This window comes from Bufo bufo, chromosome 1 (assembly GCF_905171765.1).
Source record: "Bufo bufo chromosome 1, aBufBuf1.1, whole genome shotgun sequence".
Lineage (NCBI taxonomy): Eukaryota > Metazoa > Chordata > Amphibia > Anura > Bufonidae > Bufo > Bufo bufo.
The window spans coordinates 698,031,565-698,049,735 of NC_053389.1; the positions used below are offsets into that span (position 1 = coordinate 698,031,565).

General features: G+C 45.6%; 1 protein-coding gene across 1 annotated transcript in view; it reads left to right on the plus strand.

The window, feature by feature from the left end:
* SLCO3A1 (solute carrier organic anion transporter family member 3A1) overlaps nucleotides 1-18,171 on the plus strand; it is a 490,487-nt gene that overhangs the window by 446,278 nt on the left and 26,038 nt on the right. The window contains exon 9 of the mRNA XM_040414195.1: nucleotides 6,864-6,928. Within this exon, the coding sequence (XP_040270129.1) occupies nucleotides 6,864-6,928 (65 nt within the window). The remainder of the gene's footprint in view (nucleotides 1-6,863; nucleotides 6,929-18,171) is intronic.

Sequence of the window (18,171 nt, forward strand, 5' to 3'; positions counted from 1 at the left end):
TCCAAAGCCACCACCAAGTTACGGCCATTATCAGACACAACCATGCCACAGCTCAGTCTGTTCCCTTATACCCTGCCACAGCTCTGCGGCGGTGTGCTGTTTGTCGCCTAAGCAAATTAGTTTCAGCACGGCCTGTTGCCGCTTCCCCACTGCAGTGCTACACTGCTTCCAGCTACTGACTGATGGCTGACTGGTGCTGCAAGATGAGAATTCAGAAGTGGAAGTGGGGGAGGAGGTGGAGGAGGAGAAGGGGGGATTGCAGCCACTAATGTAGGTGGTGGCTGAAATCCTGATGGAAGTAGGGCCCACCATCCCAGGGTACTACTCGCTCCTGGCCTCCACAACCCTCACCCAGTGTGTCGTCGGGGAAATGTAGCGTCCCTGGCCAAAAGCACTTGTTCATGTGTCATTCGTTAAGTGGACCTTCCCAATAACTGCGTTGGTCAGGGCACAGGTGATGTTACGGGACATAAGCTGGTGTAAGGCGGGGACGGCACACCGAGAAAAATAGTGGCGGCTGCGGACTTACTAACGAGGAACCGCCGCCGCCATCAGGCTGCGGAAAGCCTCAGTGTCCACAAACCTAAATGGCAACATTTCCAGGGCCATCAATTTGGAAAGGTGCGCATTTAGTGGTATGGTCTGTGGGTGGGTAGCTGGATATTTGCGCTTTCGTACAAAGGCCTGGGGTATGGACATCTGTACAATGCGCTGGGACACAGAAGTGGATGTGCTAGCTTATGTTGCTTGCGAAGGTCAAGGTGCAGGGCGGGAGGCATCCGGGCCTGCGTCTTGGACAGAGGATTGGCCAGCCATGGGGAAGAGGAGGCAGTGGTGTGACCCGCAGACACTGATTGTGGACCCAGGCATTGGGCCCACCTATTAGGATGCTTTGATGACTGTGGCGGATCATGCTGGTGGTGGTGCAGTTGCTAGTGTTCACGCCCCTGCTCATTTTGGTATGGCACAGGTTGCAAATGACAATTCTTTTATCATCCGCACTTTCTCTTAAAAAAAGCGCCAGATTGCGGAATACCTACCCCTTTGCAAGGGACATTGCCGCAAGGGGGTGCTCCAGGGAACAGTTGAGGGCCTGTTTGATGTGGCCTGCCTTCTCCCTTTTGCCACCCACTGCCTCTTCCAGCCTGTTGCGGTGTTGTGGATTCCTCCCCCTCCTCGCTCGGCTTGCCACCTTTCCAGGTTGGGTCAGTGATTTCATCGTCCACCGTCCTCTTCCACTTCCTCACTCTGGTCATCCTCCTGACTTGTTGACCTAACAAGAACCTTACTTATTGACAACTGTGTCTCATCCTCATCATGAGCCTCTTGAGACACTAATTGCGGTTGACTTTTTGGCAACTGTGTCTCATCATCATCATCTAACTCATGAAACACTAATTGCCGTTCCCCACCATCATCTTTTTCTGACTGTGGATGCTCAAGAGTTTGGGAATCAGTGCACAAGATCTCCTCATGTCCATTTTCAAGCGGGCTTGGCGAGAGGGACAAATCAAGGGATGGCGATGAAAAGAGCTCTTCGGAATATCCGAGTGTGGGATCACTTGTTTGCCAAGACTACCCATGGTGGGAAGAAGAAGGATCAGGATGAGGATTCTGTTGACCAGACTCTTGGCTACTGAGACTGGACTTTGTGGAAGACAGGGTGGTGCTTAACCGACTGGAAGCATTATCTGCTGCAATCCAAACGACCACTAGTGTTGATCGTGAATATTCTTATCGCTAATTTTTATCGTGAATATTGGCACTTCGAGAATTCGTGAATATCTAGAATATAGTGCTATATCTTCGTAATCGCGAATATTCTATTTTTTTTTTATCAGTACGCATGATCCCTCACTGCTTCTTACTTGTGGGCCAATGAGAAGGCTCGAATTCTCGAATACATGACAAATATCCACCCAAATATTTGCTAAATATCGCAAATTCGAATATTGCCACAGACGCTCATCACTGCCGACCACCTGGTCGCACTGGAGTGACTTCGAGAGTGGTGTCCTGCACCGCCCTGCAAACTGAAACATGAAGCTAGGTATCGTGGATGAGTGTGTTTCTTGTGCTCTGGCAGCAGGCACAGTTTCACCGCACCCAGGGCCACGGCCTCTGCATGCACCATCAGCAGCACGGCCACTTCCCCATCCCTTACTGCTCGCCTTGAGCATATTAAATGGTATATATGCTTGAAAAGTATGTCACACATACAGTAGCGCAGGTTTTGTAAGTGTATGCATAAATAAATTAAACTGAATGTCATAGATATTTAGGATGCACAAACGTTATACAGGAGATGTAGCGCAGGTAATTTCGCTGTCACCAGCAGCGAAAAAAATTAATTTGAATGTCACAGATATTTAGGATGCTCAAATGTTATACAGGAGATGTAGCGCAGGTAATGTCACTTTCACCAGCGGTGAAAATATTAAACTGAATGTCACTGATATTTAGGATGTTCAACCGTTATACAGTTGTAGCGTAGGTAATGTCGCTGCCACCAGCAGAGAAACAATTACACAGGTAATGTCGCTGCAACAAACGGCGAAAAAATTGCACTGAATGTCACTGATATTTCGGATGCGCTAACGTTATACTGGAGATGTAACGCAGGTAATGTCGCTGTCACCAGCGGCCAAACAATTGCGCTGAATTTCACATGCAAATGTAACACAAGATGTAGCAGAGGTTGTGTCACTGTCAGAAGCGGCCAAACAATTGCACGCAATTTAGCGCAGGTTGCGCTAATAATATATATGGCAGCCAGATAAAACAATAGTCCTTAAAAGGACTTTTGGGTCTCTAACACCTTTCACCAGTAAACCCTGCCTAAAAAAAAAACTATTCCTGTCCCTACATTATCTGTCCCTTCTGCTGCAGCTCTCCTTGTCTAAGACTGAGCCGAACCAAGTGTCATCGGGTGCCATATAGCACCAAATGACGCGTTCAGGCCAGCCAATCACAGCATTACAGAGAGTGCCAGTACCCCCTTGCACGTTTATTGGCTGCATAGCAGCCAACAAATGTGCAGGGAGGAGATTCGAGCATCGCGCTCGAGCACACGCGGTGTTCGGCTGAACACCGCGATGTGCCGAGCATCGCTGTGCTAGAGTAAAAAAGTGTTCGGCCGAGCATGCTCGCCCAACACTAGTGCCAAACAATACCATCCAGTCTGCATCCCTGGTGGGGTGGGGGGGGGGGGTCGGCGCAGGTCTTAATGATGACTATCAGTGGCGTAAATACCGGGGAAGCAGGGGAACCGGCTGCTTCGGGGCCCGGGCTGACAAGGGGCCCGGCAGCATGTCAGTCAACTCAACTTAGCTGCCTTTAAGTTAGTTTTTCAGGCCAGGCCCCTTCACAGTGCGGTGCCGGTGACATTGGGGGCCTGGCCTGTGACCTGTCCATCATCATCCAATCCCTCCCGCCCCCCTCTTCCCCATCCCCCAGTGACAGGATTCAAGCCAGAAGCCGCTCTGTTCTAGTTAGGCACAGCACAGTGTGGCTCGCCCACCGTCAGTCCTGACTCCTGACCAGAGGAAACAGCAGGCGGGCAGGAGAAAAGCTCAGCCAATTAGGCAAGAGGAGCAACACACAGGAGCGGCACAGCAGCGCAGAGTGCACATCAGTGACTGACTCACTCGGCTTTTCAGGTATGTGTGCCTGCTGCCTGTCTGCCCCCCTTGCCCATGTGTGCCCTGTGCCCCCTGCCCGCTGCCTTTGTGCCCCCCTTGCCCAAGTTGCCCTGCCAGGCCCCTGTGACTGTGCCTCCCTAGGCTCCCTGGTTGGCTCTTTCAGTAGAGCAGTGGCTGAGGCTGACCATTATGTGTGCCCAGGCCCTGTGGGCCTCCTTTTTCTGTGCCAGCCCTGGCCTGTGGCCCCTGTGCCCGCTGCCTGTGTGCCCCCCTTGCCCAAGTTGCCCTTGTCAGCACAGCTGCGCAACCCTGCCTGGCCCCTGTGACTGTGCCTACCTGGTTGGATCTTTCAGGAGAGCAGTGGCTGACCATTATGTGTGCCCCTCTGGCCTTTGTCTGTGCCCAGCCTGGCCTGTGGCCCCCAGGCCATGGACTGTGCCTTCCTGGCTCCTGTCTGCGCCCCTGGCCCTTATCTGTGTCCCATCCCTGGCCCTTGTCTGTGCCCCTGGCCCTTATCTGCGCCCCCTGGCCCTGGCCTGTGCCTCCCCCTGGTCTCTGTCTGACCCCCTGGACCCTGGCCCTTATCTGTGACCTCCCCCTGGCCCTTGTCTGCGGCCCTGGCCCTTATCTGTGCCCCGTCCCTGGCCATTGTCTCCCCCCCCCCCCAGGCCCTTGTCTGCGCACCCCCCCCCCCCCCAGGCCCTTGTCCGTGCACCCCCTCCGGGGAGGACCCATACAAAAATTTGCTGTGGGGCCCAGTCACGCCCCTGATGACTATCCTCATCTTTTGCTGGCTTTACTTCTTCCAAATCATCCTCCAAAGTCTCCATGTCCTAGAAAAGTCAGCAAGATGCAGAGAGAGGGGATGCTGGATGTTCTTGATGACATACATATTCTCATCGATATTAGATGATGTGGAAAAGATGGCAGAAGAAGGGCTCCCACCTGTATGGCAGGAGAGCGCTTTGGTTAGAGAAGTGGGTATGTCAGAGCTTATTAATATTCTGTCTTTACTGTCAAATAACCAGTAGTGATGAGCGGCAGGGGCATTATTCGAATTTGCAATATTTCGTGAATATTTTGTAGAATATTCGTCATATATTCGCGAATTCGATATTATATTCTTGATTGCGAAAAAAAATCGGCAATGTATTATTTGCGTAATGCGCGATAAATATCAATGTGGGTCACTTATGCTACAGTTTTCAAGCTTGTATAAGTTTCCTGAGACAATGGTTGGCACGGCATAACATTAGAATAGCTTTATATGCAGATAAAGTGCTCCAATATATTTGCGCTTGCGAACTTTCGGCAATTAGTGATGTGCATATTTTCTCGCAAAACATGCAACTTGTGACATCATAGCACTTTGTCTGTAGCATGTATGTTTGGACAGCAGAACCTATCAGCTACACTATAGATCAATCTAACCTACACTGACTATCTCCCCCTAACTATCTGAATTATATATAAGTTAACTGTCTAATGTAATAACACAAAGCACAGAGCAGAGCAATGACACTGCTGTCTCTTTTATAACTGCAATAATCTTTAGAAAATGACTGCTGGGGAGGTTCTTATATACTAAGGGGTAGGCAACTTTTCTATTGGTTGCTAGGGATGTTGCTAAGCTGTAACAAAGCCTTCTCATTGGCCCACAAGCTAGAAGAAGGGAGGGATGATCGCCTGATGTGTACTGTGTTAAAAAAAACAAAAGTAAATATTCGTCATTATGAATATATAGCACTATATTCTAAATATTAGCGAATTCTCGAAGTGCCGATATTCGCGATAAAAATTCGCAATACGAATATTCGCACTCAACACTAATAACCATCAGGAGACTGCAGGCAAGAACAGCAATAATATGCATATTGTCCCCCCACCTAACCAGCCAAACAACAAATACGAGCAACATCCCCTGTGTTGTCACAGCCCTATCAAACCCTCATCCCATTAACAAAGAAGAAGGACTATACAGTGAGATCTTTATTATTAAATGAAAGGCAGTTGCGGGCTAATTGGCCGAGCGGTTCTTCATCGCAGCATGGCCGCAACTGACCTGAAGCACGGCAGCTCCATGTGGCCGTACCGTAAGGCAGAGTGGCCTGGGTATACCTGATTTATAGTGAAATGTGACAAATTAATTAATAACAAATCAAATTTCTTGGCTAACTTAGGCGAAGTTGCCGAATTCAATTTTTCAAAACTTTGTTCATCTCTAGTCATCTAGAATGGAGGAGGTTCGAAACCCGACATCCCCACCAATAAACTGCTTCAGGCAACTGCCCACTTTGTAAACTATACAGTGGATGGAAGGCTCCATCCATCTACTGTGTAATTTCCAGCACCAGTTTATGGCACTTGAATGGCAGCTGAGCTTCAGTGTCCCTTTATGACCACTGTACAGTGGACTGAGGCTTTTGCTTCTGGCTCAATCTATTGTACAGTTTCTGGCGCCAGAAGCTACAGAAACAGCTAATTGGCTCTAGTGCCAGTATTGGATCCACACTGATCTGATACTGATGACCATCAATATGTTGGTCAGTTCCTGTAATGCTTTATCCTTGTACCAAATGGCAGCTTATATGCCCAAAGGGGGCATCAGGTTAAAATTCACAAGGCAAGATAAATCCATCTCGTCACAAGCCACCTCCAATTGCTTCTGGCACATAAACAATGCACAGAGGAAGCCAAGGCCAGTATACCTTGCTTCACCATGTATTTTCTGGATGTGGCATGTGAAGACATACCCCCTGGTGTCTAGGACATCAATAGTAGGGGCACTTGCCAGGGAGTGGCCCCAACACCATGGCTTTATATTGGCACTGGACCCCAATGTTTACCCAATGACCCCAAATTTGTTTTCATCCTGATACAAATGGCACAGTACAAATACATCATTGGTAACCTGTCACCATCGTGGATAACAGGTTGCATAACAGGGTCTAATTTCTCATGACAGAAACGTTTAATAACTTTCTTACATGACTAAAGTCAATATTTCAATGCTATCTAGTCTCTTATGTTTTTCTATTAGTGTCTGATTGTATAGTCTTACAGCCAATATCCTTCTGTATGTTGTGGATATTGCCTTTTCTAATGTCTGCATGACGTCTGGCTTTTTCTTGCCGAGACTTCCTTTTCTTTGCTGATGTTGAATAGGTTACAGCAGTCTATACGGTTCTTTATTCACTGACTCTGTTCTTTTCTTCTGTACAGGGCTGTAAGTCCGGAACTGAAGTCATATGCACTAGGTGTCCTGTTTCTTCTTTTGCGTTTGATCGGTAAGTCTCAGGAAGAGAAGCTGTTATATCTTTTCTGAACTATAGTCAATTGTATCAGTACATAAAGCCTATGAGCTCTATACCCATAACATTTCATAAGACACAGCCGAACACACACATAGCCTGGACTGGATATGTAAAATTATATTGGCTACAAAAATAATAGCCATCTTCAGCGGGGTTTTTTTGGACATCACTGTTTTCATCGGACCTTTACTATTGAGAATGTTCCCATAGTAATCAAAGTATGTTAGACTCTGCTTTGTCAGTTCACAGTTACAAGGGATTTTCTGTAGTTATAGCACAGCAAGCACTTTTATGCATTTTGTTAAATTGTATTTAATCTCAACATATGCAGTTTGCTGTCATCTAAAGGAAAAGTTCTGACTAGTAAATCCTTCAATGCTTTTGGGCATCTATAGTAAAGTATCTATGGAGTGATCATCTTCATCCAATTAATGAAAAGTTGAAAAGTCTGTTTTTTCAGACTATAAGACTCATGTTGTTACCTGAATGGCTGCAAAATAGTTTTTGTTTCTAATGGCCTGAATGAGACAAACACATTTTTATCCTTTCTGTTTAAAGGTTATGAACTTCTTCAGGGCCATTCTTTAGTATAGATTTAGATCTATGTTGGGCTACAAAAACTTTTTTGGCATAGGTGTTAGTTAGAAATTTTGCACCATTTGGCTTTTTCAGCTATGTTTTAGGCATAAATCAGCTTAGAAGTTTGTTCAGGAGAGGTCAGAGAGGGGAAGGAGAATGAGCCGTCAGACAGCCAATCTGAAGGGTTCATCATTGAACAGCATTTTGCAGCTGCTGTATACTGTAAAACATAGAAGCTGCACAATACTAGTGGTACAACATGTTTTAGTCCAAAATACATATAAACCAGTAATTAGAAAATGGCTTAAGGTGTCCATAGTTTCTAAATCTGGGGCTTCCTATTGTCTCGTACATCATATAAGTCTGAAATATGCTGTATTGTTTTCAAGTTCTACCTCTGAATGCTGTTCTAGGAACCAACAATATGTTAGCCATATAAATATGCAAAGTATATATAGATCCTTATGTACATATCCCAAGTCATAGGCGAATTTCAGGAAAATGTTTTCTGTGGCAATTGTTTAATCTTTAGATGTATCCATATACTAGGGCAATTATTCTTATTCATACGTCAAAGACACAAGGGAGATATATAAAAATTGATGTAGCCCATAGCAACCAATCAGATTTCACTTTTTCTTTTTCTAAAGGAGCTCTGAAAAATGAAAGGAAGATTGTGATTGGTTGCAGTGGAAAACTAAGCCAGTTTTCCTTTACACCAGTTTTGATAAATCTCCCCCTTGTTTTACGTATGTTAGGTGTTCATGGCTTATCCAACTAGGATAACCTTCTTTTATAAGAGGAAGACCTCAGTTTTTTCCTTGATCAGTGGGGGAAACTATTAGCACTGTCAACATCCATTAAAATAAGTGACAGCCAAGCAATACATGTTCATACACTTTTTATGACATCTAAGTAGACAATGCCTTATTTGACCGCTAACCAGTTTATGTTGTTGTGCTCTATGACAAGGTATTGATCCGTTCAAACACAATAAGTGGAATTGATGGGTACTCTAGCTATAGCTGACTGTCAATAAGAGCTGAGAGAGTGAGCTGGGACCTTCTGGGTGACTGGATAAAAAACTAGATGTATGATAGCCAGTATGGCTGACAGTACGAGCTGTCAAACATCTACGTCCTGTCGTAAAAACTGAATGCAAGTTTGGAGCACAAATAGCTGAGCTCAGAGAAAGTCTGCACGTTATATACACATACACATTAAAGAACAAATAGCTGAGGGTATAGTTCCTAATTGTTGATTAAATTGATGTATATTCTCAGACGAGAACACATTTAAAAAGTGGGCAATGGAAGATGAGTATGGGGCCTCCTTTAGGCTATGCTTGGTATTGCAGAAATGGCACTGTTAACCTGTTGGGGACACATGACGTACCGTTACGACATGATGTCCTGGTACTTAAGGACACATGACGTACCGGTACGTCATGTGTAGTTCTGATCACCGCCGCGCGGCGGGTGGTGATCGGAACTGGGTGCCTGCTCAAATCATTGAGCAGGCACCCTGGGACAATGTGCAGGGGGGTCCTGTGACCCCCCCCCTCCCCCGTGTCGGCAATCACAGCAAACCGCAGGTCAATTCAAACCTGCGGTTTTCTGCGTTTCCGGGTTATTCGGGTCTCTGGGGACCCGATAACCCGGAACAGGATGGTGATCGGTGGTGTGATAATACACCACCAATCACCATCCTGCGATCCTGAGATCGCTCTCATTGGCTGCAGGGGCGGGCGGGCAGTTCAAATTATTTCAGCGCTCCTCTCCTCCTCCTTTTGTTTCCGGGAGCCGAGGAGAGAGCATGGATCTCGCGAGCCAGCACCCTAGCACCCCCATCTGTGCCCAGCACCCCCTTCACCTTCACTAAAAGGTATTTAGGGAAAGGTTAGGGACAGGTTAGGCAGGGATATTCAGGGAAAGTTTAGTTAAAAAAAAATATATGTTTTTGGTTGCATCACCCTAAATCGGGTGTCCCTAGACCCCCCCCAGGGGTGCTGCAGGTTGCCCCCCTGCCCCCCCCCCACAACCTTTTTTGTGACGCAAGCAGTTTTTTTATTTTTTTTCTGCGTACGCTGACTGTGGCCGGCACTCTCAGGGTCCGGCCATTGTTATCGCATCGCACACCCCACCACTGATCAACTTCAGACGGTTGATCAGCGAGTTTGATTTTTTTTGTCATTTTTTTTTTTTAAATTGCCCATTTTCTATTTATTTTAATTTTTTTGTCTGTTACGTTTAGGGTAAGTCCGCAAACACCCGTGCCCCCACACACACGTACACCAAATAAAGATTTCCACGTACGCACACACACACACTGCCTGCCGGATGTTCTCGGCTGAGGAGGCATACGTCCAGCTTGCCTCCGAGTCCGAGAGCCCCAGTGAGGACGATCCCACTTTCCTTTTGTCATCCGCGTCCTCCTCATCATCTAGCGATGATGATGAGCCCCCAAGGAGGCGGAGACGCCGCCAGGCGGAGCAAGGGGACCGCCATGCTAGGGACCCTGTGGTCTACACTAGTACAAGCAGCTCTGGGGCTCGTACTAGTTTTCCGGCCCACTAGTTAAGTACAACGGAGACCCCTACCGGTGAACTTGCATGGTATACCCCAGAGGATTTTGATCCTGATTTTGTAGGCCAACCATGAATCCAGATTTCCACAGTGGGCTTCACTGAATACTACTACTTTAGTATTTTTTTCCGTGACCACTTTATAAATCTGATGGTGGAGCAAACAAACTTGTACACCCAACAGTTTGTTGCTCAACAGCCGGGCTCCTTTTTGGCTAGGCCCGGTGGCTGGACTCCGGTCAGTGCAGCCAAGATGAGCACGTTTTAGGGCCTCGTGCTGCACATCGGCCTAGTCAAAAAACCTAGTGTCAGGCATTACTGGAGTGGGGACATCCTCTACCAGACCCCACTTTACCATATGGCCATGACACGCTTCGATTTGAGGCCATCAGGAAATGCCTGCATAATGCAGCATGTCCCCCCCAAGGTGATCCTGCCTATGACCGCCTGTACAAAATCACTTTGGGGCCAAATTTTTGGAGGCCTATGTACCCGGAAGGGAGGTCGCGGTTGATGAGTCTCTCATTGCTTTCAAGGGGAGACTCATTTTCCGCCAGTATGTTCCCTCTAAGCGGGCGAGGTATGGCGTGAAGCTGTACAAACTTTGTGAGAGTACCTCAGGGTACACTTACAAGTTTCGTGTGTACAAGGGGCGTATTCAACCCCCAGAATGTCCCCCCACTCTGGGTGTTAGCGGGAAACTTGTGTGGGACCATATGCACCCACTGCTAAATAAGAGTTACCACCTGTACGTGGATAACTTTTATACTAGTATCCCCTTTTCCAGTCCCTCGCCACCAGGTCCACGTCCGCTTGTGGGACAGTGCGGAAAAATCAATGCAGCCTCCCTACCCACCCCCTCCAGGTACCTATCCCCAGGGGTGAGACCAGTGCCCTGTTGCTGGTCAGATATAAGGACAAGAGGGAAGTCCTTGTACTGTCCAAAATTCACGGTAACGGCATCACCCCTGTCCCTGTGCGAGGTACCGCGGCAACGGTCCTCAAGCCCGATTGTATCATCAACTAGAATCGGTATATGGGAGTTGATCTCTCTAATCAAGTCTTCAAGCCATATAATGCCATGCGCAAAACCCGGGCATGGTACAAAAAAGTTGCAGTCTACTTGGTACAGGTTGTCTTGTACAACTCTTTTGTGCTGTCCCGGAGCGCTGGCAACACAGGGAAATTCCTTCAGTTCTATGAGGCAGTCCTCAAGGACCTGATCTTTTCTGACCGCGAAAGAGCAGGCCGGAGTACCTCGGGAACTGGAGGCGTCCGGATCGTCCCTGGCCAACACTTTCCAGGTGTGGTCCCCCATACTCGAAAGAAGGGACGGACCCAAAAAAGGTGCAGAGTGTGTCGCAGGAGGGAGATACGGAAGGACACCACCACTCAGTGTGACACGTGCCCCGATTATCCGGGCCTCTGCATTATTGGTTGCTTCAGGGAGTACCACACTTCAATGGAGTACTAAATTTATATTCCCCTTCCCCAATTTAGCCACTGACAATCGTAAAAAAAAAACGATGGTTCTCAGAATTGAGACACTAAGGCTACATTCACACTTGCCTTAGTGTACATTCCGCTCCTATAATGCAGACGTTGGGATCTGTTCAGAACGGATCCGTCTGCATTATAGTTTAGAAAAAATTCTAAGTGTGAAAGTTGTTCAGATCCGTTTGAAAATTTAGCTATATTGTGTCAACTTCAAACGGATCTGTCCCCATTGACTTACATTGTAAGTCTGGACGGATCCGTTTGCCTCCGCACGGCCAGGCGGACACCCGAACGCTGCAAGCAGCGTTTGGGTGTCCGCTTGCTGAGCGGAGCAGAGGCTGAACGCTGCCAGACTGATGCATTCTGAGCGGATCCGCATCCACTCAGAATGCATTGGGGCTGTACGGATGCGTTCGGGGCCGCTTGTGAGAGCCTTTAAACGGAGCTCACAAGCGGAGCCCCAAACGCAAGTGTGAAAGTAGCCTAAAACAAAAAAAAATAAAAAATTCAAAAATATTATTTTGTAAAATTAAAATAAATAAAAAAAGTAGGCATATTAGGTATTGCCGCATCCGTAAGAATCTGCTCTATAAAAATATCCTATGACTTAACCCCTCAGATGAACACGGTAAAAAAACAAAAACGGTGCAAAAAAAGGTATTTTTTTGTCACCTTACTTCACAAATAGTGTAATAGCAAGCGATCAAAAAGTCATATGCCCCCCCAAAATAGTGCCAATATAACCGTACTCTCATCCCGCAAAAAATAAACCCCTACCTAACATAATTAGCTAAAAAAAAAAAATGACTCTTAGACTATGGAGATACTAAAATGTTGTTTTTTTTTTATAAAAGGATAATATAGTGTTAAACCTAAATAAATTTTAAAAAGTAGACATATTAGGTATCGCTGCGTCCGTAAGAATCTGCTCTATAAAAATACCCCATGACCTAACCCCTCAGATGAACACGGTCAAAAAAATAAACTGTGCCAAAACAGCTATTTTTTGGCAAATTTTCCATTTGAAACCGTTTTCTTCAAGTAACAAAGCAAGGGTTAACAGCCAAACAAAACTTTATATTTATTACCCTGATTCTGCTGTATGACCAAACGGTCACTTTTATGGAGTTTCTACTCTAGGGGTGCATCAGGGGGGCTTCAAATGGGACATGGTGTAAATAAACCAGTCCAGCAAAATCTGCCTTCCAAAAACCACAGAATCGGGGCAATAAATATTGAGTTTTGTTTGGCTGTTAACCCTTGCTTTGTTACTGGAAAAAATTGATTAAAATGGAAATTTAGCCAAAAAAATGTAATTCTTAAATTTCATCTCCATTTGCCAATAACTGTTGTGGAACACCTAAAGGGTTAATGACATTTGTAAAATCAGTTTTGAATACCTTGAGGGGTGTAGTTTCTTAGATGGGGTCACTTTTATGGAGATCCTACTCTAGTGGTGCATTAGGGGGGCTTCAAGTGGGACATGGTGTCAAAAAAACCAGTCCAGCAAAATCTGAAAAACCACACGGTGCACCTTTCAATCTACGCCCTACTGTGTGCCCGTACAGTAGTTTACGTCCACATATGGGGTGTTTCTGCAAACTACAGAATCGGGGCAATAAATATTGAGTTTTGTTTGGCTGTTAACCCTTGCTTTGCAACTGGAAAAAAATTATTAACATGGAAAATTAGCCAAAAAATTGAAATTCTTAAATTTCATCTCCATTTGCCAATAACTCTTGTGGAACACCTAAAGGGTTAACGATGTTTGTAAAATCAGTTTTGAATACCTTGAGGGGTGTAGTTTCTAGATTGGGGTCATTTTTGGGGGGTTTCTATTATGTTAGCCTCACAAAGTGACTTCAGACCTGATTTGCTTCTAAACTTACAAGCCTTGTAACATCCCCAAAAAATAAAATGTCATTCTCAAAATTATCCAAACATGAAGTAGACATATTGGGAATGTAAAATAATAGCTATTTTTGGAGGTATTACTATCTATTATAGAAGTAGAGAAATTGAAACTTAAATTTTTGCAAATTTTTTCACATTTTTGGTAAATTTGGTATTTTTTTATAAATAAAAATGTATTTTTTTTTACTCCATTTTACCAGTGTCATGAAGTACAATATGTGACAACAAAACAATCTCAGAATGGCCTGTATAAATCATAGAGTTTTAAAGTTATCACCACTTAAAGTGACACTGGTCAGATTTGCAAAAAATGGCCTGGTCCTTAAGGTGAAAATGAGCCCGGTCCCTAAGGGTTTAAAGGGAATCTGTCACCTGGTTTGACTATATTAAGTGGTCACCATTGCCATGTTTAATAAAATACCTCATCTCCTGCAGTGGTTTTCTTTCTTATATTCATGCTTTCATTTTGCTAAAAAAGTGGGTTTTTTTTTATATGCAAATGAACTCTGAAGGTGCCCAGAGGGGCGTTATTCTTCACCCTCTGAGCCCAGTAACGCCCCCCTGCAGTGCCTAGATTGCCTTTATTTAGAGCCCAAGCACGCCTCCTCGCTATGCAGTATCGTCCCACAGCCTAGTTTAATGGCGCCGCCCCCTCTGCTACATCAGCTAATTCATTCAAGCCACGCACCTGGAATCTTCAGTTCGTCCAGCTGAAATCTCGCGCAGGTGCAGTACCGCCTACTGCCTGCGCCTGTGCGATCTAACCGCTTCTGAGGGCAACAGCGATAAGAAGACGTCACTAGGCTCGGCGCATGCCCAGTGACACTTTTGAGGCTGTTGCCCTCAGAAGCGGTTGGATCGCACAGGCGCAGGCAGTAGGCGGTGAAGAAGTTCGGGTTTGGGTACCAAACATGTGCGATTTTTCTCACGCGAGTGCAAAACGCATTACAATGTTTTGCACTCGCGCGGAAAAATCGCGGGTGCTCCCGCAAGGCACCCGCACATTTTCCCGCAACGCCCGTGTGAAAGGGGCCTAAGTGTTTGTTAGGTAACAGCATTTTGAGGGCACAATACTTTGAACAGAACATTACTGGTATGGATGTTTTTTTTTTTTACCCAGAGCTCTGGAGACAAATACCGTATGATAGGGGCCAGCTTCTCTTAGCCATGTGCTCTGGACCACAGTACACACTAACAGGATAGCTCTAACAGGATAGCTCTACTGTTCCCCTCTCATCTGAGCCAACATCTCTGAGGTCTCACAGCAGGAGACAACCATGAACCTAACTAGTAGTCTGCAACCATTGTGTCACTCTTCAACCTCCCATCAGAGTAGCTACATCAGCTAACAACATACAGCTACGTCATACAACATTTGGTGGGAGACAGCCCTGTTTATCAAGTTTGTGTAGCTGCTCTACCCTCTTATTGGTATAACTGTGACAGCTTTCAGCCACAGTTCCTCCATCCCCTTTACTATCGATTCCAACATAAACAAGGTGAGGAACCGACATTTTGTATGTATTAAAATAAACAATGAATAGACATAAAAAAAACGCCAATAACACTAGCTAAAGGTCTTATATATTTTGGAGTACTCCAGTCGTATAGGTGTGTGCGAGAGCTCCGCACTATTTATGTCTATACATGCAATCATGCTGATATGTTGACATTAATTCAAGTGTATTTTAATGAGTAATAAATTTATGTACGCAAAAATACAGTGAGACAGCCTAAATTATTTTAAATTTGCTCTTTTATCAGTTGGTCACTGACAGGCTGGGCTCCGGTAGTTTGCTGGTAGAGCTTTTCTTAATATATATTATTTTGCATAAAAAAAAGAAGTTAAAGGTTATGTACACCTTTGGGGGCAAATATTTTTTATTGTTGCATTGTTCTTCAATTGGCCTTTTTTAACTATTGTACTTGTGCAGCTTTGATTTTCTGTAGTAGTGGGATCTGAATTTTCATTCTGTTCTGTCAGGCAGCTCAGCTGACGGCTCCTTATCTCTGATCTCTGACATTATAAATAGAGATGTCGCTAACATAAAATTTTCCGTTCGCGAACGGCGAACGGGAATTTTCACAAATGTTCGCGAAGGGGCGAACCACCATAGACTTCAATAGGCAGGCAAATTTTAAAACCCACAGTGACCCTTTCTGGCCACAATAGTGATGGAAAATTTGTTTCAAGGGGACTAACACCTGGACTGTGGCATGCCGGAGGGGGATCCATGGTAAAACTCCCATGGAAAATTACGTAGTTGACGCAGAGTCGGGTTTTAATCCATAAAGGACATAAAACACCTAACATTCCTAAATTGTTTGGAATAACGTGCTTTAAAACATCAGGTATGATGTTGTATCGATCAGGTAGTGTAAGGGTTACGCCCGCTTCACAGTGACAGACCAAACTATGACAGACCAAACTCCCCGTTTAAAGGACCGCAAACAACCGCAAACAGTCCATTTGCACAAGGTTGGATACCAAGCTAGCCATGTCCCGTTCCTTGTCCTCACTGATGTCATTGAAGGTCTCTTCCTCCATCCAGCCACGTACAACACCAAGGGTCCCCAAAAGGTGACAACAAGACCCCTGGGACGCCTGCTGTGGTTGGTCTTCCACCTCCTCAAAGCCACCTTCCTCCTCTGACTCCTCTTCTTCAGACTTCAGTTTAATCCCTGTTACGTCCCCTAACAGGGGCTGGTGTATGGAATAGATTTTAGGAACCGGGAGATGGAAAAAGATGCTTGGTCGGTCCTCCTACTTCCAATTTGGGGCACTGTGCGTGCAATGTACTGTGCCACCAGATAGGAGTGGTGTGTTAGGCTACTTTCACACCTGCGTTAGGTGCGGATCCGTCTGGTATCTGCACAGACGGATCCTCACCTATAATGCAAACGCTTAGATCCGTTCAGAACAGATCCGTTTGCATTAACATGAACAAAAAAATAATAATATATATATTTTTTTTTTCATGATAATGCAAACGGATCCGTTTTGACTTTACATTGAAAGTCAATGGGGGACGGATCCGTTTGAAAATTGAGCCATATTGTGTCAACTTCAAACGGATCCGTCCGCATTGACTTACATTGTAAGTCTGGACGGATCCGTTTGCCTCCGCACGGCTAGGCGGACACCCGAACGCTGCAAGCTGCGTTCAGGTGTCCGCCTGCTGAGCGGAGCGGAGGACAAACGGTGCCAGACTGATGCATTCTGAGCGGATCCGCTTCCACTCAGAATGCATTAGGGCTGGACGGATCCGTTCGGGGCCGCTTGTGAGAGCCTTCAAACGGAGCTCACAAGCGGAGCCCCGACGCTAGTGTGAAAGTAGCCTTAAGTAGTACTATTCCTATCAGTTTAATCCCTGTTACGTCCACTAGTATTATTATTATTATTATTATTATTATTATTATTATTATTATAATTATTATAAGGTGTGTTAAGTAGTACTATTCCTATCAGTTTAATCCCTGTTATGTCCCCTAACAGGGGCCGGTGTATGGAATAGATTTTAGGAACCGGGAGATGGAAAAAGATGCTTGGTCGGTCCTCTTACTTCCAATTTGGGGCACTGTGCGTGCAATGTACTGTGCCACCAGATAGGAGTAGTGTGTTAAGTAGTACTATTCCTATCAGTTTAATCTCTGTTACGTCCCCTATCAGGGGACGTGTATGGAATAGATTTTAGACAACCGCAAAGAGTTGTCAATAGTTGACACACTCATGACATAAATTTTATTCCTCTATGCGTCAATCTTGGTGTATTGATGACTGTGCTCGTGCGCACGTTTGGGAGATTGCAGGCGATGGGGTTTTTTCAAAGCCTATGGTCGTGCTGAGGTAGTTCAGTGACAGTTAAGTGACCCAGAAAACAATGATTCTGCAGTGTGGGCCCATTGTTGACCTTAGATGATCACAAAGAAAATTAATGTTTTTTCTATGCAAAATTATCCAGCCGATCGCTTTTGGTCTTTTCACAATGAAGCAACGACCTTATCATCTGGGGTGTGCCAACATTGCCATTGCCAACACACTCATAGAGGTGGTCGCTTCATTGTGATACGCAAGCCCCTTCACCACAACAAGGTAACGATCACGAAGGGGAATTGACACATGTATGTGCCTTTTTTTTTGTTTTGTTTTTTGCAGCCACAGTGCAGCACCAGAGGCCAGAAAAATTAGGTATGCACACATGCCTGAAAAATTTGGTATTGTTGCAGCCGCTGCTGTAGCAGCGGCCAGAAAAATTGATGTTTCCCAGGCAGAAAGTGCACTAAAACATTTTGGCTTGAACCCTAGTTGGTGGCGGATAAGTCACGCAAGTCATCCGGCATTCAGAGATAAAATACAGCAGCGTGTGGACCATTTTTAGCCCAAGGCAGCTCATCTCATCAGGCCTTTTTTAGTCGAATGTATCACCCACTGTCAGTCCCTTCGGGATCCATGCCTCATCGATCTTAATAAAGGTAATCTAGACTTTTTTGACCTAGGCGACTTCTCTTCTCAGTGACAATACCTCCTGCTGCACTGAAGGTCCTTTCTGACAGGACACTTGAAGCGGGGCAGGCCAGAAGTTCTATCGCAAATTGGGATAGCTCAGGCCACAGGTCAAGCCTGCACACCCAGTAGTCAAGG